At 40.0% G+C, this 21,880-nt stretch overlaps 2 protein-coding genes across 3 annotated transcripts in view; one reads left to right on the top strand and one right to left on the bottom strand.

Annotated features, from left to right (window-relative positions):
* fam222a (family with sequence similarity 222 member A) overlaps positions 1 to 7,665 on the top strand; it is a 46,866-nt gene extending 39,201 nt beyond the window's left edge. For both annotated transcript variants that reach the window (XM_022758678.1, XM_022758685.1), the window contains exon 3: positions 4,128 to 7,665. In XM_022758678.1, the coding sequence (XP_022614399.1) occupies positions 4,128 to 5,593 (1,466 nt within the window). In that variant the 3' untranslated portion in view covers positions 5,594 to 7,665. The remainder of the gene's footprint in view (positions 1 to 4,127) is intronic.
* Positions 7,666 to 14,107: 6,442 nt separating this feature from the next.
* trpv4 (transient receptor potential cation channel subfamily V member 4) overlaps positions 14,108 to 21,880 on the bottom strand; it is a 26,079-nt gene continuing 18,306 nt past the window's right edge. Inside the window, exon 17 of the mRNA XM_022757227.1 lies at positions 14,108 to 16,020. Coding sequence (XP_022612948.1) covers positions 15,929 to 16,020 — 92 coding nt within the window. The 3' untranslated portion in view covers positions 14,108 to 15,928. The remainder of the gene's footprint in view (positions 16,021 to 21,880) is intronic.

Below are 21,880 nucleotides of genomic sequence, written 5' to 3'. Positions count from 1 at the left end.
GTTCAGAATTGGGTACCCCCTTCACCAAATGCACACAGATGTACACACACACGCGTGCATACACACAAGCACACACGCAATCACAGTGACAGAACTGGGTACACCAAGGACGTTGCGCTTGGGGAGTTTCATGCCAATCAAAAATGGAGAGAAAGGAGAGTGCCCATCCTCCAAGTGAAATGGGATTTCTAGATCATATCATGGCCTACTGCAGCTCAGTCCGGCTCGGTGCTGCCATGTTATCCTATCCCAGCCTTGCTATCTCTGTCTGACCGCTGGAGAGTGTAACACTGCACAGATAGCCTCTCTCACTGCGTGCATCGTGCTAATGAGGGATGGCATTTAGAGATGTGCTGCTCTGACACATGGGCATTGTGTGCCAGGCACTGGGTGATTAAGGACGAAGGTCAGCCCATTAATTGCCTCCCTGCCATCTCCGCTCCCTGGCGCGTGATCTCTCAGAACTAATGCATGTGTTTGCCTGAGCTTTTATCTCATCTCCAGTGCAGTTCAATCATATTTTGTTTGTTTACATTCCTTTCATGTGAAAGTTTTTTTCTTGCTTATTGCAAAAGCAGTGCTAGCCCAGGTTCCCCTGTTCATTTACTATAAGCTGTTTCATGTGCTTGTGAGTGCACATAGCCTCCTGCTCTTAGGAAGGGAAAAAGCATATTCTTCCATCCCCAGGGGAAATAATTAATCCTTACAAGGCTGTCGCATGTCGAAATGAAGCGAGTGTGAAGCATTTAGCCCAGGAGGCATTGCAGGCTGTCGCCCGCACAGGCACCTGTTGTTGTCCCTGCCCTACATTTCATGAGAGAGCGCTGAGCAGAGGATAACAACATGCTCCACTGATGGCAAATGAGACACACAACTGCAGATGCAGGTTTGTGTGTGTGTGTGTGTGTGTGTGTGTGTGTACGTGTACGTGTGCGTTTGTGTGTGCGTGTATGTGTGTGTATGTACTAGTGTATGTGTATGTTTGTGCCATTTTTCCGTCTTCATGCATTGCGTTTGCATGCATGATCCACGTTGGAGAGTGTGCACAGGTGCAGGAAACCCCCTACCTTATGAGGAGGTGAGGGCTCACACAAAGGGGGCAGTGCTGGCTGCCTCAGAGGGTGTTTATCAGCCAGCACCATCTGTATGCTGTTGCTCATAGCTATGATCTACTGCAGCCTAAACCAATAAGTCACAGAGCGTCAGCCTAAAAAGAGACTCTCTCCTTTAACCTCCATGTCCTCCCTTATAGACTTACTGCTCTGGAGGAGAGAGATGTGGAGACCCTGCACATCAAACACACAGAGTGTGTATGAGAGTGAAATTACGCCCCAGTTTGTGGCCATACTTACTGTAATCAACTTTGCTATAAAATTTATACCATGGAACTTTTTAAAGAAGAAGCTGGAATCAGAAGCATCCAGATGCTCATTTGCCTCCTCCTCCTCCTCTTCTTCCTTTATGCCTGTGGGTTCTAATAACCGGAAGCCTTTGTGGAGCTGAGATGGGTTTTGTAGGCCTGAAAGGCCTCTAATCCCTGTGGCCTGTGAAGTGTGAAACCCTTTGATGCCAGGTTGGTGTGCCAAAGGCTCTGCCTATTGACAAACAAGGGCCAAGCTGGGAAAAGACGGAGGGAGAGGGCTCCCTCCTCTCTCTCAGAAGAAATGCAGGCTCAGGCATGGAAAATATGGACTCAGTCAGTGAGAAGGAATAGAATTAGCCACCCTTTAATGAATTTCCTGGCTGTTTTTATAGTTTTTTTTTCTCATGTGGCAGTAATTAGGTGGAATGATGGGCATATTGCAGCTGGGGGCTTGTAGGGGCGGCAGGGCACAGGCCCTTGATATGCCTGAAAGCCACGTATCTTCCCTCATTTAGACCATGTGATGATCAAAGATGTTTTTTTTTTGCCCTCATGTAAAGAAGATCAGAAAAAATGCTGCCATTCCATTTGCATGTGGACCAGCAATGTGCTTTGAAATGAGCATGTTTTTCTCTTCTGAGCAAATGAAATAAGTCTTCTGTCAGTTTTCCACTGCAAGTCAGAACATCAAAGCAAATGGCACTGCTGTCACCAGGGAAGCAGAGCTTTGCCTCAGTAAGGTTGGTTAGATCTCAGATAGGCTGGTCTGCCACACTCAGCCTAGCCCATTAGGATGGCACCAGGTTCCCTCACTCTGATTAAAACTAAGTCATTAATGTCTTTTTCTTTTTTTTTTTTAACAAATTAAATTCTAATTTGAAGTCTAGTGTTTCTGATGTTGTCTGCAGGATGAACCAAACTGACTGGAATAGGTCATGCACTAAATTTGGCTTGGGAAATTCATAGTCTCTTGTCTCTGCTGTTAAATTCCCAATTTATTTCTTTTATGATATGGATCTTGTAGATTTAATCATTTTCACAGTGGGAGACCCATAGGGTTGTTAAAATGAACTCCCCATGCTATCTGTAATGGGAGCAAAGGAATGAGAATTGTGACTACTTGGCTGTGGAGTCTCTTTAAAATGATTTTGCAATAGGAAAGGAAATGGAGTGAGTCCTAGTCACAGGCTGCACCCTGCAGACTCCTTGGGTCGCCAGGACATTTGCTGACGGCACAGTTATGGCAGTTAATTTTTGTGCGTTTTGTTAGCTTTTGCATAAAAATGTCATTTTTGAAGGGGTTGCAAGTCATTTGTGGCAGCTGATATATTGCTTGTAAATTGAGTTCTTTTCCCAACCCCCCACCCTTTTTGTTGCACTGAGCTAAGTAGCCATGAAATTGCCTGAATAATGTCGTTTAAATCCAATCTCACCGCGGCCCCTCACCTCTATGCCCAGCCCCCAAACAATGACACATGGTGGGGTTTTTAGAAATTGCCATTTTCCTGTTTGCCACCTCAATTCACAATGGCCAAGCATTGGCTCATTGAGCAAGGGCTATTGCTAGTCTCACTTGCCACGTTCACTGTTGAATTGAATTTTGGAATTGGAGTGGTTTCATATGGCGAACAGTGGAACAGAGCATTTACATGTACATTAATAGCAAAGTCTTTGTGACGGGAGCATGCACCTGCCTTTTGTCTGTTCCAACGTGTATTATTTTGTTCATTTAAAAGAAAGACATGTAGTGACAATCAATAGCACATGTGCCCAAAACACTTTGTATGCTACTCTTGTTCATTGAAATATTTCATAGTCACACAAGGACAAACCATTGGTGCACTTTATGTTTTATTTATTTTATCTGAACAATGATGTGTTTCTGTCTTTTTTAATCCTTTGCAGCATGTGTTCAACTCCAAACCAATTTTTCAGTTTTATCCTTGTCCACATTTGCAAATAGCAGCACTCTAGCGTTCTTGACTTGGCTTGTTCTGATATAGTTCACCTTAACCAGGCTAGTAATTCCCGGTAGATGTTTAATTGGTTTTTTGTGAGGGTCTCTTCACGTACTCCTGGATTGAATAAATGTGGAAATTCTGTGGCCAAGGGTAAGACCCAGTAAGTGATACCACTTATGAATCTCAAATGTGCCACTGCAATTAAACAAGCTTTTATCCCCTCCCCTCCGTCCCTCCTTGCCTGGTATCCAAGGCTAACCCAATTCAATGCTAAAGAGAGTCCGAATTAATTTCACAATGCACTGATTTAACAGCGCCTAAGGTACCAGGCTTTGACAGAATGAGTTTTTAAAAAGATCCATTTGTCTAGGGATGAACTTCCACAGGAGGGTGTGAAAATGAGATGGAAGAAAGCTCAAATGGAGGAGGGGAGTGATGGGACATAAATGAATGTCAGTCCTGATTTACAATTTGCAAACTCTGTTTGGGTTGTTCAGCAGCGTGTCTGCCGTTTGCATCTGGTTTTATTCACCTGCTCTTGTGGAAACACTGACATTTTTCAGTGTGCTTTAGATGTAGTCACTGTAATGCTGCCAGTTTTTTGCTGTTGCAGCAAAGTGGTTATTGCAATTGATTGATTGATCTGATTTTGTGGTTGCCTTTGCTGTCTGCTCCTAAGATATTTCTGGTAATTAAACCCCCCGTCTGCTGTTCTCTTCTTCTACACATACAGCCATGTGAATGTGTGTGTTTATATCTCAATCATTCATTTCACTCATCCTTTTTCTCCGTTTGTCTTGTAGGTGAGCTTTTGGTGCCCACGCATTCCCCACGCTACCCCACTGCGGCAGAACTTGACGCCTACGCTCAGAAGACGGCCAACAGCCCTCTGTCCATCAAGATCTTCCCCACCAACATCAGGGTTCCCCAGCACAAGCACCTTAACCGGACTGTGAATGGATATGACACCACAGGGCAGCGCTATAGTCCCTACCCACACCTCCACACAGGGGGCTACCAGGGCCTGCTCGCCATCGTCAAGGCCTCCGCCTCATCGTCATCATCATCAACATCCACCTTTGTCCCTACAAAAGGTGTCCTCAAGAACTCTGAAGGCAGACGGACTAAGCTCTCTCCAGCCCACATAGCCGTTGCCCCGTACCCACCCCCTAATAGTAGCACTTTAGCCAGTGGCCACGGCCAAATGGTATACCACACTGGGCCCTCAAAGCCTCCAGAAGGCCCCGGACTGTCAGTACCCCCAAATGTCACTGTAGCTGGCTCAGTGATTCCTGTAACAGGGGGCCGAGGCCTGGCCCTGCCCGCACAGTCCAACCTCCCCTCCATCCAGAGCATCATCTACCAGATCAACCAGCATTGCCAGGCCCAGGCACTGCAGCAGGTGTGTCAAGGGGCTGCCACTGCACCGTCAAATTCTAGCCCCTCCAAGCAGGGAACAACTGTCATGGGGGTCTCTTCTAGCTCCTCAGGTGGAGGCTACGTGGTAGGAATGGGTCCCCAGGCTAACATGGTGTACACAGGGCCAGGGCTGCCGGCTCAAAATGCAGAGGCGATGAAGACCGGTGTGTACACAGACGGTATGGACTATATTCTTTGGCAGAAGCAGCAACAACAGCAACAACAGCAGCAGCAGCAACAGGCTGTGCTCCGCATGTACAGTGGAGGTAGTGGAGGAGGGGGCGCCATCAGTAAGTCCCCCGAAACTTGTGTTCCAGGTGGAGGGATTATGGCGTCCCAAGTGTCCTCCTCTTCCTCCAGACCTTACCACCTGACAGCCAGTGCCAGCGGAGGAGGCGGGATGGACAAAGTCAGCTCTTCCCCTTTGAACTGCGTGGGTATGCATGGAAATTTCTCAGTGGGTCAATACTTTGCCCCGCCGTGGAACAGTGTGCTGGTGACACCTGACAGTGACTGCTACAACACCCAGGAGCTTTTGGCTACCTCTACAGGAGGGCCGGCCACGGGGCACAGAGAGATGGGTTACCCCCACCACCATCACCACTACCACCACCATCATCACCACCCTGCTATAGACAGCGGCGGAGGCTTGTGCTGCAGCCTGCCCAGCAAGAGCTTGTGCAACACATCAGTGCTGAGCAGCAGCTTGCAATCTCTGGAGTACCTGATCAACGACATCCACCCACCCTGCATCAAGGAGCAGATGCTTGGCAAAGGCTACGAGACTGTGTCTGTGCCACGTCTGTTAGACCACCAGCATGCACACATCCGCCTCCCTGTTTACAGATAGAGGGGGAAGAAGAGGAGGAAAAGAATCAAGAGTTGTGAATTTGTGAAGAAAATCAAAGTTAAAGAACCGAGATGTTTTTTTGGGCTACGAGTGGCACTGCTTTAACTAGTGTGGGAGCTTAGACAAGGGCAGTTGTTGTGCTGTGTGACCCTAGGTTTGGTGGTTTTCAAGGCAGGCTGTGGGAATCCCAAATATGAAAGGTGGTAGTGATTGCCAGTGGGAGAGAAAAGGGATTTCAAGATTCTCCAGATGTTCCATTGTGTGGTTTGCCAATAGGAATTATGGATTGATTTTCTTCTGTTTTTTTGTTTTTGTTTTTTTTTGTGATTTTTTTTTTGTTTGTTTTTGTTGTTGTTGTTTTACTTGCCTGAACTTTTTTGACGAGAATCATAGCGTGACATGAAGTGCATACAGCACTTGTATCCCCCTTCCAAATACTAAGGATGAAGCTACTGTGTAGGTTGTCACTGAAATGGCCTTAAAAGGGCCGAAGTTTAGGGCTGCTGTCAAAATCCAAAACTCTTTAACAGTGCACACATAAACACAAACATCCAGATACTTATACATGAGAAGAATAAGATTATAGGCAGTACTCGGGTGTAATTTACAAGGATCATAAGGTTGAATTAAAAGGATAGTACAATATTAGTTATTATTGCTGTTATAATTGATACATAAATTGCACTGCTTGAATCTTGTTAACTTTGAAGTTTGGAATTGGGTAGTGTGGATATGATATATTTAAGAAACTTGAAAAACTTGAACCTATTTTTTGTTGTTTTATATATTTGTAGGTATATTATATGCATTGGCTGCTATGGGGAAAAGTGTCTCAAATGCATTTTTTTTTATTTTTTTTTTTTTCCAGTTTTGTTTTTATGATTTAATGATTCCTCCTCAAGCTGATGTGCAGTTTCTTATGTCCTGGTGTGAGGCATAGTCGCTGCTTTGGTTCTGTAAGAACCTGGTCTGAGAGTTTCTGTTTTTTTTCCTAACCAACACTGGAATCTACAATAAATCTTGAAATACTTATTTAAAAAGAAAATGTCGCAAAAAAATTCAAGAAAAAGAAATGTTACAATGAAGAATGTGATTGGGGGGGGTTATCTACATAACCTTACGTGTATGTTAATGCGTGTATGTGGCTGAGTGCATGCGCGTGTGTGCATTTTAGTTTGTGTTCTTCAAAATCCTCAGACTTTTTTTAAAACATTTTTTTATTGTGTCATTTCAAGATTTCTACCACCAAGACTGAAAAGCTGATTCACCAGTCCTGTAAACATCATATCTGAGTAATGTACAGGAGATCTTTTGCAAATCTTGCTCCCTTTTAGTGGAGGCTTTAGATATTTGCTGGAGGTAGTAGAGATCAAGCTCTCACATGACTCCATTATACTGTAACTGTAGTGACGGTACTGTAGCCCCTTCCACTGTCAGCAGGTGTTATCATAATGACAGAGAGAGGCAGACACAAATGGAAATCCTATTTTGGGGGTACTCCTCACCCCTGATCCTGCAAACAAAAACAAAATTAAAACAATCATGCCCTGTCCTCTGGCGTCAGCTGAAATGAGACGACGCTCAATGCTTTCCCTTGTCCTTTTCAGCCCCTGGTTGGGATGCATTTAGCCTGGGCCAGTCTTAACTTGATGATTCAGAGCAGTGAAATATTTATAATGACTGTGAGATTCCCTTGAATGTACTGCACTTAAATTACTGCGATGTTTCATTGCCTTGTGGGACTCAAGTGAAAGAGAAAAATTGGATCAGTGCAGCAGTCCTCTGGTCTTAAATTAGCATTTCTTTTGTCAGTCAAATTTCAATGGTAAATTGAATTTATTAACTGGAGAGAGAGAGAGAGAGATTCGCAGCTTTGTTGTGGGGAAATACTGGCATCAGTCTAGATTTATGAAGTGCAATTATTATGACTGTATTAACATTTTTTCTCTGAGCTTACACCAAAAAAATGTAAACTACAGTTGTCAATACATTCCCAATGTACCACATCCCTAATCCCTATTCTTTTTTTTTTTGTTTTGTTTTGAGGTGTAAAATAAATTTCTTTAAGAATATATTCAGAGGCCACATCTTGGCTTTGAAGTCTGTCATTATTTTTTAACGTATGTCCTCTAGAGGTAAGTGGGAAGTAAGTGGGCCCTTGTTTCAGCAGCTCTGTGAGATGCAAAGTGGAGCATGATGTGTGATCTTGTACTGTACTGTAGTAGTAAAACCTCTGTCACTGACAAAACCTAGTATACTTAATTGACCATCTTTTAAATGTTTACACTTTGGCCATCCAAAGATAAAAGGACAGACAGCATTGTTGGAAATTATTTACCCATGAATCCTGAAGATGTGATAGATTTTTTTTTTTTTTAAAGAAGAAGCAGGAATTAATGTTTCTTTGATCATTTGCGCTCCATAAATAGACCTTTTTCTCCCTCAAGATAACCCTTGCTTAATCTTAACTATGAGCCTTAAATTTTTGAGCCACTGTCTTTGAAGGCTGACAAAGATTTCAGCCTAAAGAATACCAAGCCCCTTGGCTTAAATTTGCACAGTAAGCCTCCTTAACATTCCAGTGAAAAATTTTCATGTTGTTTCAACAGCTTAATACCCCAGCCACAGTCTGATTCCAGCATATTTTCTGTCTTGTAGAAATATTTTGACAGATTTACAGATACATCCCGTCCCTAAATCCCCTCCGTTTGGCTTCTGCATCCAAGCATTAAACCCTGTCACATGATGTTGAAGTGAAGAGGAGACACTTGAGGCAGTGGAGTTTCTGGTGTCTGGCCTTTCCCACCAGTGGAGGTCTGAAGCACCAGGCCTCTCTGCTAATGGGAATATTGGGTGACGCCTGGCTGTTGGACAGTGCCAGTAGAGAGTATTCATTCACTCAAAGGGTTGAAATCAAAACCCTTTTCAAATAGCAAGGGATTTCCTATTAGGTACTGAGAGGAATCTGGCCATTTTGAGCCAAGTTCAACTAAATAAAACACAAAATGACATGGCATGACATAAAATAAAATTATTTTTTTATTGCAAAATTTTGATTTCCAGAGCAGTTTTATTACATATAAGGTGGTATTTAGTTACTTTTAGCATCTTTGCTTTGTAGCCACATTTTCTACTGTACAGGCTCCCAACTGTCTGTCCCCCCCAGTCCTTTACACACATTAATGAGCTCCTATTGATGGGATGCATCTTAGCCCTGCATCTCTGGTCCATTCCACTATTCCCGATTTGGACAATGGACGCTTAGCCCATATTAGGATAATAGAATTAAATTTCAAATAGATTTGTGCCTGAGCTGATCCATGCACGGCTCACTCAGCTGCAGAGGCAGAGTGGCATATGGCATGTCATTATCTAAGCCCACCCTCCCCCTGTCCGGGGCCAACAGGGTTCAGCAGTGCTTAAACAAACTGAAGGTTAGGACTGGCTGGTTGGCGCTGAAGGGGAGGACAGCAGGGTCTGTAGGGGAGGGTGGTGGTGGGGGGGGTTGGGGGGCGATGGGGTTGCTAAATCACAGCCTCCACAGCGTCTCAGAGGGCCTCAGCACCACACCATGGCGCCTGGGCTCAGAGGCCTGCTTTAAAAGCTGGGCTGTGTTTGATCGAGGGGATTTGTTTTCTGTTGGATTATACATGGTTGCTCCCTGCCTGGCTGAGGGGCCCTGTGCAATGTGACAGATCTCAGCAAAGGAAAAAAAAAAAGGGAAGAGAGAGAAAGATACAGGGAGGGATTTTACAGGGGAGAAGCCTCGAAGCATCAGTAATCAGGATAATTGCCATGTTCCTGGTGCCGGTTTCAGCCTCCCCTCTTTGGCTCTGCGGCCTCATATTCAGATTCAAGCTCTGAAGAAACCACCTTTCTCACTGAAAGACTTATTGTGCCTCAATTTACTAAATTCTAGTGAGTAAGAGCTTCATTTATAATTAAGTTTTTAATGCTTGGAAAGTTATGTTGCCCAGGAAATGATAAATTACACCACTCAAACACCATCCGAATGAGGACGTTAAGATCTATCACTTATCTCCGTGGTTACAGACTATTGACTGTTAACACGTTTTCAAGGGCAATGAGATACTCACAAGGAAGGCCTGAGGGCAAAGTGGAGGGAAATTGACTTATGCTGGTTGTAAAAATCCTTTCGTAAATCCCAATAAGTCCATGAAGACCTTAACCTAGTGCAAAGGTCTAGTTGCATATTATGCACGTTATGCACCTTAAACACTGCTGAGAAGGAAGGAGAGCGGACAGACCCGTTCAGAGCAGGGTCAGCTCTTTCACTCTCAAAACAGAGGGGACGGGATGGGAGGGGAGGGCAGGGTTAGAAAAAATAAAGGCAGCTGCTCGCTCTGTAGAGTCTTGGCGCTGCTTCTCTAACCTACAAATGACAGAAAGGGGTGGGGGGTGGGGGGTGACGTCCACTCTGCACCGCTTTGGTCAACCTCAGTCATGTCCCCTGGCTGCCCTTGGACCCCTGGTGCTCTCATCTCAGAGTCCTTCCCAACATCCCTCCTTAGTGGCTAAGAGAAGATAAAGTCATGCGGTCAGTCCTCTCTATTTGGCTCCTACCTAGCAAGAAAATACTTTAGTCAATAATTCAGATGGTCCTGGGGAGGCTTGTATAGTTAACCCACCAGCCTTATAGCTGTATTGCACAATATCATTAAAAGATTTGCTGTGTTTTGCCACAGTTAGAGCACATTGCCATCTCTTTAGTGCTACTGAATAAAACTGGATGGGTCACATGTGAGTACCACACATTTTATTTATTTATTTATTTATTTTTTATTAAATACAACACAAGTTAAAAATCAGCACAGATCACACAATAAATCAGGATCTTTCTTCCAAAGGCACAGCCCCAGAGCCCTTTTCTAAAAAGGCAGTGCAGCAGGTCGTAATTCCAGGGGCTTACAGCATTTTATTCCTTCAGCGTCACAACTATGTATGTTCAGCTGAAAAAGCTTATGGCCTCCAAATATTCATCTAGTTTATGTGGTGGGTATATTGATGTATCCAATCTAAACACAAAAGTCTGGGGATTTTGCTTGTTTTCTTCCTGTTTCCTTTTACTGTTTGTGTGGCTCTCAGAATGTTCCTGTGGACAAACAGGGCTGTTTTTTCCCGAATGATCTCAAATGCACCAACGCTGCCAAAGTCTGAGGGTGCTGCAACCTTGAGAAAATAATATATATGGAAATGGGAAATCTATAAAGCATCTCTCTTATTGTTCTCCCTGCAGTGTTGTATTTATGTTTAAAAAATGATTTTGTCTCCTCAGGATGAAAAAATGTAAAGGATACCTTGCTTTTTTTTCTTCTTTTTTGAAAATGATAATATATGAGTCTTAGATTTCGAAATAAGAAGTCTGAATATTAAAAAAAAAAAAAAAGCTGTAAAATCCTTTAGTCGTGGGGTTTTCAACTTTTGAATGTGCCTACAGCCAAGCATCCCAGTGATTGCTTACCTTCTACCCCCTCTCCAGTTCTGCAATCTCCCCTAATCTCCCCACAACCATCATCTTCAATTTGCTGAAACTGCCACTGTCCCTCCTCCATCCCAACGACCACAGTAGATATTTTGTCTGTTCCCTACTTTTTGTCAATCTCAGGACTGAAATTTCTTTATTTTAATGTAGATGGTTGGTTTTCATTTGACCTCTCCTCTCTTATGTATTATTGTTTGACATAAGTAAATAAAGCAGATGACTTCTATGCCTGTCCTGTTACTATACTCATCAATAGTAGACTCCTCTTTCTTTCTTTCTTTCTTTCTTTCTTGGAGTAATACGTACATCTTCTTAAACCATTTTTAAGACCGCACTGTGAAGACAGTAAGCATATTAGTCTCAGGATTCACTTTGCACATCACCGCCATATGTCGGCCCTCTACAATGGTGTTGTTCACTTGACCTTTTGTCACCTTTGCAGCAGCATATTGTGGCATCATAAGGCATCACAGTTTATGAAGGATGTGTTCTCTGTGCCATGACTGGAAAACAACCTCACCTTGGGTAATCAAACAATCATGAAAGAAGGAAAGAAAAAAAGGGGACAGTAGCCTTTTATACTGTGGGAATGATTGACGTTTTTCCCGGGTGAGGATTTGGAGAAACTGCTCTTAAGCAGAGGCAAAGGCAAGCTAAGTCTCTTTACACGCAATTTACTAAAGTGGCCAAGACAAGGTGTCCTCCTCTGAAGCCTTGATGTTCAAGCCATACAATAAAGGAACATCAGCTGTCTCAGATAGGCTCACCGTTTTTCTGAACATAATTTGTTACAAATCAAAGCACAGCCACTGATCTTTGTCTCTTATTGCAGCTCACACCCCTTTGCTCCATACGCCTCCTCCAAATACACACAGCAATGACAAACATTAGTGCTTTAGTTCTGAATTATATTGTAATTTCATCATTGATAGTCAGTGTTTTTATTTGTAGGATTTTGCCAGCACGGCATGGTCTTACTGCAAATCCAATTTCTGAGGAAAAGCAACACAACATGCACCCAACCTAAATATTTAACAACACAGGTACCTTCAAGAACTCAATATTGACGCTTTGTCCTCTTTTTCTCTCCTCACTCCCAACCTCTCCACCCACCTAAAACATCAGATAAACCATAGACTGATGAGCCAGCCGCCTCCACCAGAGCGTGTGGTACTGGGAGACTGCACACTGATTTCATACACGCTCGCTCAGACAGAAAAAGAGCTCTGTGGAGCAGAAATGCTTCTCTTATTAGCAAAACTCATTCACCTGCACGCCACATTGAGTCCCTGGCAATTTCACAATAAATCATGAGAGATGCCTACAGAGGCCGGGGCAGCAGGCTGACGCTCTGCCGCGGCCGTGCCCTCGCCTGTCAGTTTAGACACTCTGAATCATTTCGGGTTCAGCAGCCTCGTTTCATCTTAGATGAACTGAAAGGTCATCTCACACGCCACCTTACCAATATGTCTCTGGCTCCTCATCTCCCAGTGCTTCCAGTGATTGCTCATTCCATTTAGAAATACCACACCTTAGTGAAATATTTCACTGGGGATCATGGAAGGAATTTCAAGGAATTATTTCAAGGAAGAGAATCAGCAGTGACCTAAAACTGTGAGAAAGCTGCCCCTGAAGTTATCTTTTAGGTCTGAACCCAATTTGATCTTTTAGCTCAGAGAATGATTCAGTGATGATCTCTCCACATCTTTTGCAGTATTTGTTTGTGAGAGAATTGTTTGTAGTGTGACCGATATGTATCCAGGTTTTCTCCTCTGTGTCAGGCTGCTGAACCTCAGGCAGACTATGAATGTTGCACTTGAAGTCATCACACAGTCTGGAGTGTTGTTTAGTGAATAAAGAATGAGTTGGCCCAAGTCCAGCCCAGTATCCGCTTGAGTCTCATCAGCCTAAACACCTTAAAGCTTAACTGGCTGGACAATAGCTGAACAATTTGTACTGCCAATATCTAAGCTAGTTAGTTTACTTAAGACCTTTGGTTGAGACAGTCAACTTTCTCTCATGTGTGGTTACTAAATGAGGGCTGTTACAACATGATCCTGCTTGGCTGTCACTTGGTTTGTTGAGACACATTTGTGGCAGCGAGCACACACGCTGCAAGCAAGTGAGCCATTTTGTTAACAGCTCACACTTCCTGTGCAAGTGTGCGGTTCCAGAGTTGCTGACAGTGACACTTGCAGGACCGAGCCCTGCCCTACTTAACAGGCTGCAGGGAGGAGGGCAGGCCAAGTTGTCAGCAGCGCTAGGTGCTCACTGCTTAGATAAACCTGGAGGATTAGTGGCCCAGTTAAAGTTGGGGCAAAGAGGATTAGCCTCTTCTCTGAGGTGGCGAGAGATTCCCTGTGTCCTTCAGCGCTGCTGGCCTCAGAGAGAGAGAGAGAGAGAGAGAGAGAGGAAGGGGAGGAGGAGGATGAGAGGTGATGGGTGAGGCCCTAGTTATCGTGAGTAAGAATCACCACATTTTAAAGAGGGAAACTAAAGGTGAGGTGTAATGATGAAAGGGGAAAAGCAATGAAGTACTTCATAAATTCTTGCCAGCCTGTGGTTTCATTACGAAGGCAAAAGCCCATAATTACTGGCCAGGTGTTACAGCGAGGTCAATGAGACATGGGATCCACAGGAAAAAAGATAATTCACAAGTGGACTGCATTCTACAAACTAACCTATTATAGTGACAACAGTTAGCACTGAAAATGCTACATTTACAGCTATAATTCAAAAACTATATTTTTGTCCTACAGCATCTGCAGGGGTAGACATGGCTAACACTTGTCTTCCTCATCTGGGATCTGTACATGCAACACAACAGAGGAATTTAGACCTCTGCAGCCATCAGCAGGCCAGAGGAGGAACTGCAAATGATCATTTACAGGTGAAGACTGAACAGAGCTCTCGATCCTAGTAATGAGTTCTTGAGAATTGGGTTTAATGTGGAGTGTACACTTTGTAAGAAATACAGTGAAAATCATTTTTACACCTGTAATGTCATCAAAACCTTCTCGGAAAAATGATATAGATGGTTGGCCACCAACAATGTAGGATACTTCTTGACTTTCAGTATGGTAGTATAAGATTTGGGTTTTTAATCCTAAGAGCTTCAAAACAACCATGAACATAACTATACCAATATCATATTTGTTAAAGCACAAAAGGAAACTGCAAAACCAGATTAACAAAAAACATAAAAATCCCATATGAAATTATTCTTTCTTTTAGGCTTCTGTCATTCTGCATGCCAATTATAAAATGGATATGGACTTCCCTGTCTGGTTGAGTTTGATTATTGGAAAGTAGTCTAGGATAAAATAATGAAATTGATGATTCAAATACTGATCAGAAAACATTGTCTACAGAGAAAAAAGATCTCGACTCAATGCTGGAATTGCAAGACAGACTTCTGCATGCTTTATAAAATAATTTCAGTGTTTATTGTTCTATGCAGCAATGTGCAAACCATACAAAAATGCATAGACGTGTCTCTTTATAAAAGCAATGTAAACATAGTGAACAATAATGACCTGTGACCTTCAACAGTAATAAATGAGTGAAAATGAACTGTATGGCCTATCTGCGCTTAATGAACCCTGTCATGTAGTGCAACAACACAAATACATGCATATATACAGTAGAGATACATAAAAAAGAAGATGCTGTATAGGGCAAGGAGCCAACTGCAATGAAAACACTGCAGCAAATAGAAGGGAGTACATAATGGCAAGGCCTGAGAGTTGATTATGCAAATACCCCAGCTGCAAAGGAACAATAACTCTGGAAATTCAAAGACAAACCATAACACGGAGGCTATTGTCTCATATTTGCACATTTGCTTGACAACTACAACCTGCTCATCATGCCCATCTTGTTCAAAACAATGTCTTTGTATTCGTATAATAATGCACACATCGGAAATTGGCACAGTGCATTGTTTCAGTTAAAATGAAAGCTATGCTGCCTGAGCTGGCAGTCCAAGCCTGAGACTTTCATAGTTTTGAAACTATTTTATTGATACAATATAGAAAATAGAAAGAAAATATAATGTATAAAATATCCTGTTTCTATACACTGACACCCCCACAGCCTGAATAAACATTCAAAACAGCATATACAGTTTAATCTTTATGGACACATCATATAGGGACCTCTCAAATATAGATCAAGCAACTAAAAGCTGAATTCTACTGTATAAGTCTATAAATATTTATTACAGTATTTTCTTGAGAAAAGATCTCCTATTGCAATTATATCTGTAAATGGCATTTTTATCAAAACTTTTATTTACACTGCTAATGCAGTGATACAGTAATTATGCTGCCCTTCCCTATTAGAGAACCCATGATACTGTTTTCTGTAACACTATAATGAGACTGGAAATGCTGAAATATTCTGACTCTTAAATCACTGAGTGATCCACTTCTGATGTCTGAAATGTGAAAATACACAACATTTTTTCTTCAATAATTCTTATTGAGTAAAAAGAAACAAATTTTAGAGCACACTGTTTCATCAATGCCACTTTTTTCTTGTTTTTAAATCTCAGGGTTAGTGTTCTTGACTGTAGTGTTTTCCAGATCATGGATTGAGTGATTTTCAAGACATTGTCCATCAAGTGTCTCTGTGAGTGCTCAGTCCTCTGTCCTATTACACTGACTGTGCGACTGTAATATTTACTATACTTTATGTGAACAAAAGGCACATATGATTTGTGCAAATTAGTGCACTTAATGGCAAATTATCCTCAGCAGAGTGATGCCACTGATGTTGATGGCTATCCACTGTCTCTTTACACAAAGGACTCCACTAGTCCTCTGCAGATGTCAGCGCCTGCGTGTCAGGGGCTCCATCTCTATCACCGCCTCACGGCCTTTACTTAGCTCCACCACTCGCGGGACCACTGTGGACCAGCGATCTGAAGGGAGATGAAAAATGTCTTTAATCTTTATGAAGGAATGAGTGTGTGGTCCGCATGAATCAAGGACATATATTTGCATATGGATGGTAGAGACATATCCCTACCTAAATTTTGGGAGGAGAGAATTGTCCCTTCCAATATTTGTGTGAACTCGTTCACACTATGTTTGGAGTGAAGGCATAGTAGATTATTCCAATGTGTTCTTGATGCCTTACTATACTATGATGTTTTTTTTACATTTTTATGACTTATTATACCGTGACATTTTATACCTTAATATACTTTGACGTTTTATGCCGTTTTTATGCCTTACAATGCTATGACGATTTTTGGTATTTTTATACCTTACTATACTATGATGTTTTATGCGGTTTTTATGACTTACTAGCCTATGACGTTTTTTGACTTTTTTATTCCTTACTTTACTATGACGTTTTATACCTTACAACACTTTGACGTTTTATGCCGTTTTTATGCCTTACTATACTATGACATTTTTTGAAATTTTTATACCTTACTATCCTATGACGTTTTTTGACTTTTTTATGCCTTACTATATTATGATGTTTTTTGACTTTTTTATACCATACTTTACTATGACGTTTTATACCTTACAACACTTTGACGTTTTATGCCGTTTTTATGCCTTACTATACTATGACATTTTATACCTTATTATACTTCGAAGTTTTATGCCGTTTTTATGACCTTACAATGCTATGACGTTTTTTGACATTTTTATACCTAACTATACTATGATGTTTTATGCTGTTTTTATGACTTACTATCCTATGATGTTTTTTGACTTTTTTGTGCCTTACTATATTATGGCGTTTTTCGTCCTTTTTTGCCTTACTATACTTTGACGTTTTTTGACATTTTATGCCATACTATACTATGACATTTTAATCCATAATTTACTATGATGTTCTTGGTTGTGAAGAGTGTTAGTAGTGCAGTGGTTAGAGCTCTTGCCCTTCATTGAGAAGGTTGTGAGTTCAAGCCCTGTTTGTGGCCAATTGTTAGGATTTTGCATGTTCTTCTTGTGTCTGTAGGGGTTCTCTCAGGGCAATCTGGTATCATGTCACAGTCCTTAAACATGCATTTTAGGTTTATTGCCGACTGTAATGCTTTACTTTAGTATGACGTTTTATGATTTACTATACTTTGATGTTTTTTGACAGTTTCATACCTTATTATACTATGACGTTTGTTGAGATTTTTATACTTTACTATACTATGACATTTTTTGACAGATTTATGACTTACTATACTATGATGTTTTATGCCATTTTCATGACTTACTATACTATGATGTTTTTTTACCTTTTTATGCTTTACTACAATTTAAACCTTACTATACTATGACGTTTTTTCACCTTTTAATGCCTTAGTATACTATGACGTTTTATGCTGTTTTCATGCCTTACTATACTTTGACATTTTTTGACATCTTATGCCATACTATACTGTGACATTTTAATCCATATTTTACTATGATGTTTTACATTCATAGTGTGTTAGTAGTGCTGTGGTTAGAGCTCTTGCCCTTCAACTAGAAGGTTGTGAGTTCAAGCCCTGTTTGGGGCCATTCTGTTAGGAGTTTGTAGGTTCTTTTTGTGTGTCTATGGGTTCTCTCAGGGCAATCTGGTTTGTTGCCGACTGTAATGCCTTACTTTAGTATGACGTTTTATGATTTACTATACTATGACGTTTGTTGACCTTTTCATACCTTACTATACTATGATGATTTTTGATATTTTCATACCTTACTATATTATGACGTTTATCGTCCTTTTTTGCCTTACTATACTACGACGTTTTAATGCCGTTTTTATGCCTTACTATACTTTGATGTTTTTTGACATTTTATGCCATACTATACTATGACATTTTAATCCATAATTTACTATGATGTTTTTTGTTGTGAAGAGTGTTAGTAGTGCAGTGGTTAGAGCGCTTGCCTTTCAATGCGAAGGTTGTGAGTTCAAGCCCTGTTTGGGCCAATCGTTAAGAGAATGCTTGTTCTACTTCTGTCTGTATGGGTTCTCTCAGGGCAATCTGTTATCCTGTCACAGTCCTTAAACATGCATTTTATGACGTTTTTTGTCATTTTTATGCCTTGCTATACTATGAAATTTCATGCATTACTATACTATGACGTTTTAAGCCGTTTTTATGCCTTACTATACTATGATGTTTTTTGACATTTTTAGACCTTACTATATTATGGTGTTTTTCGTCCTTTTTTGCCTTACTATACTATGACGTTTCATGCTGTTTTTATGCCTTACTATACTACGACGTTTTAATGCCGTTTTTATGCCTTACTATACTTTGACGTTTTTTGACATTTTATGCCTTACTATACTGTGACAATTTAATCCATACTTTACTATGATGTTTTTTGTTTGTAAAGTGTGTTAGTAGTGCAGTGGTTAGAGCACTTGCCCTTCAACTAGAAGGTTGTGAGTTCAAGCCCTGTTTGGGGCCATTCTGTTAGGAGTTTGTAGGTTCTTCTTGTGTCTCTATGGGTTCTCTCAGGGCAATCTGGCTTCCTGTCACAGTCCTTAAACATGCATTTTAGGTTTGTTGCGGACTGTAATGCCTTACTTTAGTATGACGTTTTATGATTTACTATACTTTGATGTTTTTTGACAGTTTCATACCTTACTATACTATGACGTTTGTTGACATTTTTATACCTTACTATACCATGACGTTTAATGCCGTTTTTATGCCTTACTATACTATGATGTTTTATGCAATTTTTATTACTGACTATACTATGACGTTTTATGCCATTTTTATGACTTACTATACTATGATGTTTCTTGACCTTTTTATGCCTTACTATACTATGACGTTTTATGCCGTTTTTTTGCTTTACTATGCTATGATGTTTTTTCACCTTTTTATGCCTTATGATACTGTGACTTTTTTCACCTTTTTTTGCCTTACTATACTATGACGTTTTTTTGACATTTTTATACCTTACTATACTATGACGTTTTATGCCATTTTTATGCCTCACTACACTATGATGTTTTTTCACCTTTTTATGCCTTATGATACTGTGACTTTTTTCACCTTTTTTTGCCTTACTATACTATGACGTTTTTTCACCTTTTTATGCCCTACTATACTATGACGTTTTATGCCATTTTTATGCCCTACTATACTATGACTTTTTTTCACCTTTTCATACCTTGCTATACTATGACGTTTTTTGACCTTTTTATGCCTTACTATACGATGACGTTTTTTGACCTTTTTATGCCTTACTATACGATGACGTTTTTTGACCTTTTTATGCCTTACTATACGATGACGTTTTTTGACCTTTTTATGCCTTACTATACGATGACGTTTTTTGACCTTTTTATGCCTTACTATACGATGACGTTTTTTGACCTTTTTATGCCTTACTATACGATGACGTTTTTTGACCTTTTTATGCCTTACTATACGATGACGTTTTTTGACCTTTTTATGCCTTACTATACGATGACGTTTTTTGACCTTTTTATGCCTTACTATACGATGACGTTTTTTGACCTTTTTATGCCTTACTATACGATGACGTTTTTTGACCTTTTTATGCCTTACTATACGATGACGTTTTTTGACCTTTTTATGCCTTACTATACGATGACGTTTTTTGACCTTTTTATGCCTTACTATACGATGACGTTTTTTGACCTTTTTATGCCTTACTATACGATGACGTTTTTTGACCTTTTTATGCCTTACTATACGATGACGTTTTTTGACCTTTTTATGCCTTACTATACGATGACGTTTTTTGACCTTTTTATGCCTTACTATACTATGACGTTTTATACCTTATTATACTATGACGTTTTATGCCATTCGTTTGCCTTACTATACTGTGACGTCTTTTCACATTTTTGTGCCTTACTATACTATGACATTTTGTACCTTATTATACTATGACGTTTTATGCCGTTTTTTTGCCTTACGATACTATGACATTTTTTCACGTTTTTGTGCCTTACTATACTGTGACGTTTTATGCCATTTTTATGCCTTACTATAATATGACGTTTTACACCTTACTATACTATGTTTTTTGCAATTTTTCTGCCTTACTATACTATGACGTTTTTTCACCTTTTTATGTCTTACTATACTATGACGTTTTTAGACCTTTTTATGCCTTACTATACTATGACGTTTTTTCACCTTTTTATGCCCTACTGTACTATGATGTTTTTTCACCCTTTTATGCATTACTATATTATGACATTTTAATGCTGTTTTTATGCCTTACTATATTTCTTTGACATTTTTTGACATTTTATGCCCTACTTTACTATGACGATTTAATCCATACTTTAGTATGATGTTTTTTGGTTGCAAAGAGTGTTAGTAGTGCAGTGGTTAGAGCTCTTGCCCTTCAATGAGAGAGTTGTGAGTTCAAGCCCTGTTTGAGGCCATTCTGTTAGGAGTTTGTAGGTTCTTCTTGTGTCTCTATGGGTTCAATCACGACAATCTGGCTTCATGTCACAGTCCTTAAAAATACATTTTAGGTTTATTGCCAGCTGCAATCCATTACTTTAGTATGACGTTGTATGACTTACTATACTATGACGTTTTATAATTTACTATATTATGACATTTTTTGATACTTTTGTACCTTAATATACTATGACATTTTTTCACCTTTTAATGCCTTACTAGACTGTGGCGTTTTTTAACCTTTTTATGCCTTACTAAACTATGACGTTTTATGCCATTTTTATGCCTTACTGTAGTATGACGTTTTTTCACCTTTTTGTGCTTTACTATACTATGACGTTTTTTGACCTTTTTATGCCTTACTATACTATAACGTTTTATACCTTATTGTACAATCACGTTTTATGCCATTCAATTGCCATACTATACTGTGACGTTTTTTCACCTTTTTGTGCCTTACAATACTATGACCTTTTTTTGAGCTTTTTTGCCTTACTATACTGTGATGTTTTTTTTTACCTTTTTTTGCCTTACTATACTATGACGTTTTTTGACCTTTTTATGCCTTGCTATACTATGACGTTTTATGCCATTTTTATGCCTTACTATACTATGACGTTTTTTCACCTTTTTATACCTTACTATACTATGACATTTTATACCTTACTATACTATGATGTTTTATGCTGTTTTTATGCCTTACTATACTATGACGTTTTTTCACCTTTTTATGTCTTACTGTACTATGACGTTTTAAACCTTATTATACTATGACGTTTAATGCCGTTTTTTTGCCTTACTGTACTATGACGTTTTTTCACCTTTTTATGCCTTACTATACTATGACGTTTTTTCACCTCTTTATGCCTTTCTATACTATGACGTTTTATACCTTGCTATACTATGACGTTTTATGCCATTTGTTTGCCTTACTCTACTATGACGTTTTATGCCATTTTTATGCCTTACTATACGATGATGTTTTTTGACCTTTTTATGCCTTACTATACTATGACGTTTTTGACATTTTCATACCTTACTATACTATGACGTTTTTTTCACCTTTTTATGCCTTACTATACCATGATGTTTTATGCCTTTTTTATGCCTTACTATACTATGAGGTTTTTTACCTTATTATACTATGACCTTTCATGCCATTTTTTTTGACTTACGATACTATGACATTTTTTCACCTTTTTGTGCCTAACTACTTTTTGTTTGTTGACCTTTTCATACCTTACTATACTTAGATGATTTTTCCCCTTTTTTGTGTCTTACTATACTATGATGTTTTTTCACCTTTTTATGCCCTACTATACTATGACGTTTTTTGTCATTTTTATGCCTTACTATACTATGACCTTTTTTGACC

The sequence above is a fragment of the Seriola dumerili genome, unplaced genomic scaffold, assembly GCF_002260705.1.
Source record: "Seriola dumerili isolate Sdu_G_001 unplaced genomic scaffold, Sdu_1.0 BDQW01000017.1, whole genome shotgun sequence".
Taxonomy (NCBI): domain Eukaryota; kingdom Metazoa; phylum Chordata; class Actinopteri; order Carangiformes; family Carangidae; genus Seriola; species Seriola dumerili.
The sequence above is the reverse complement of the archived record's forward strand: the minus strand, read 5'-3'. Positions and strand labels throughout refer to the sequence as shown.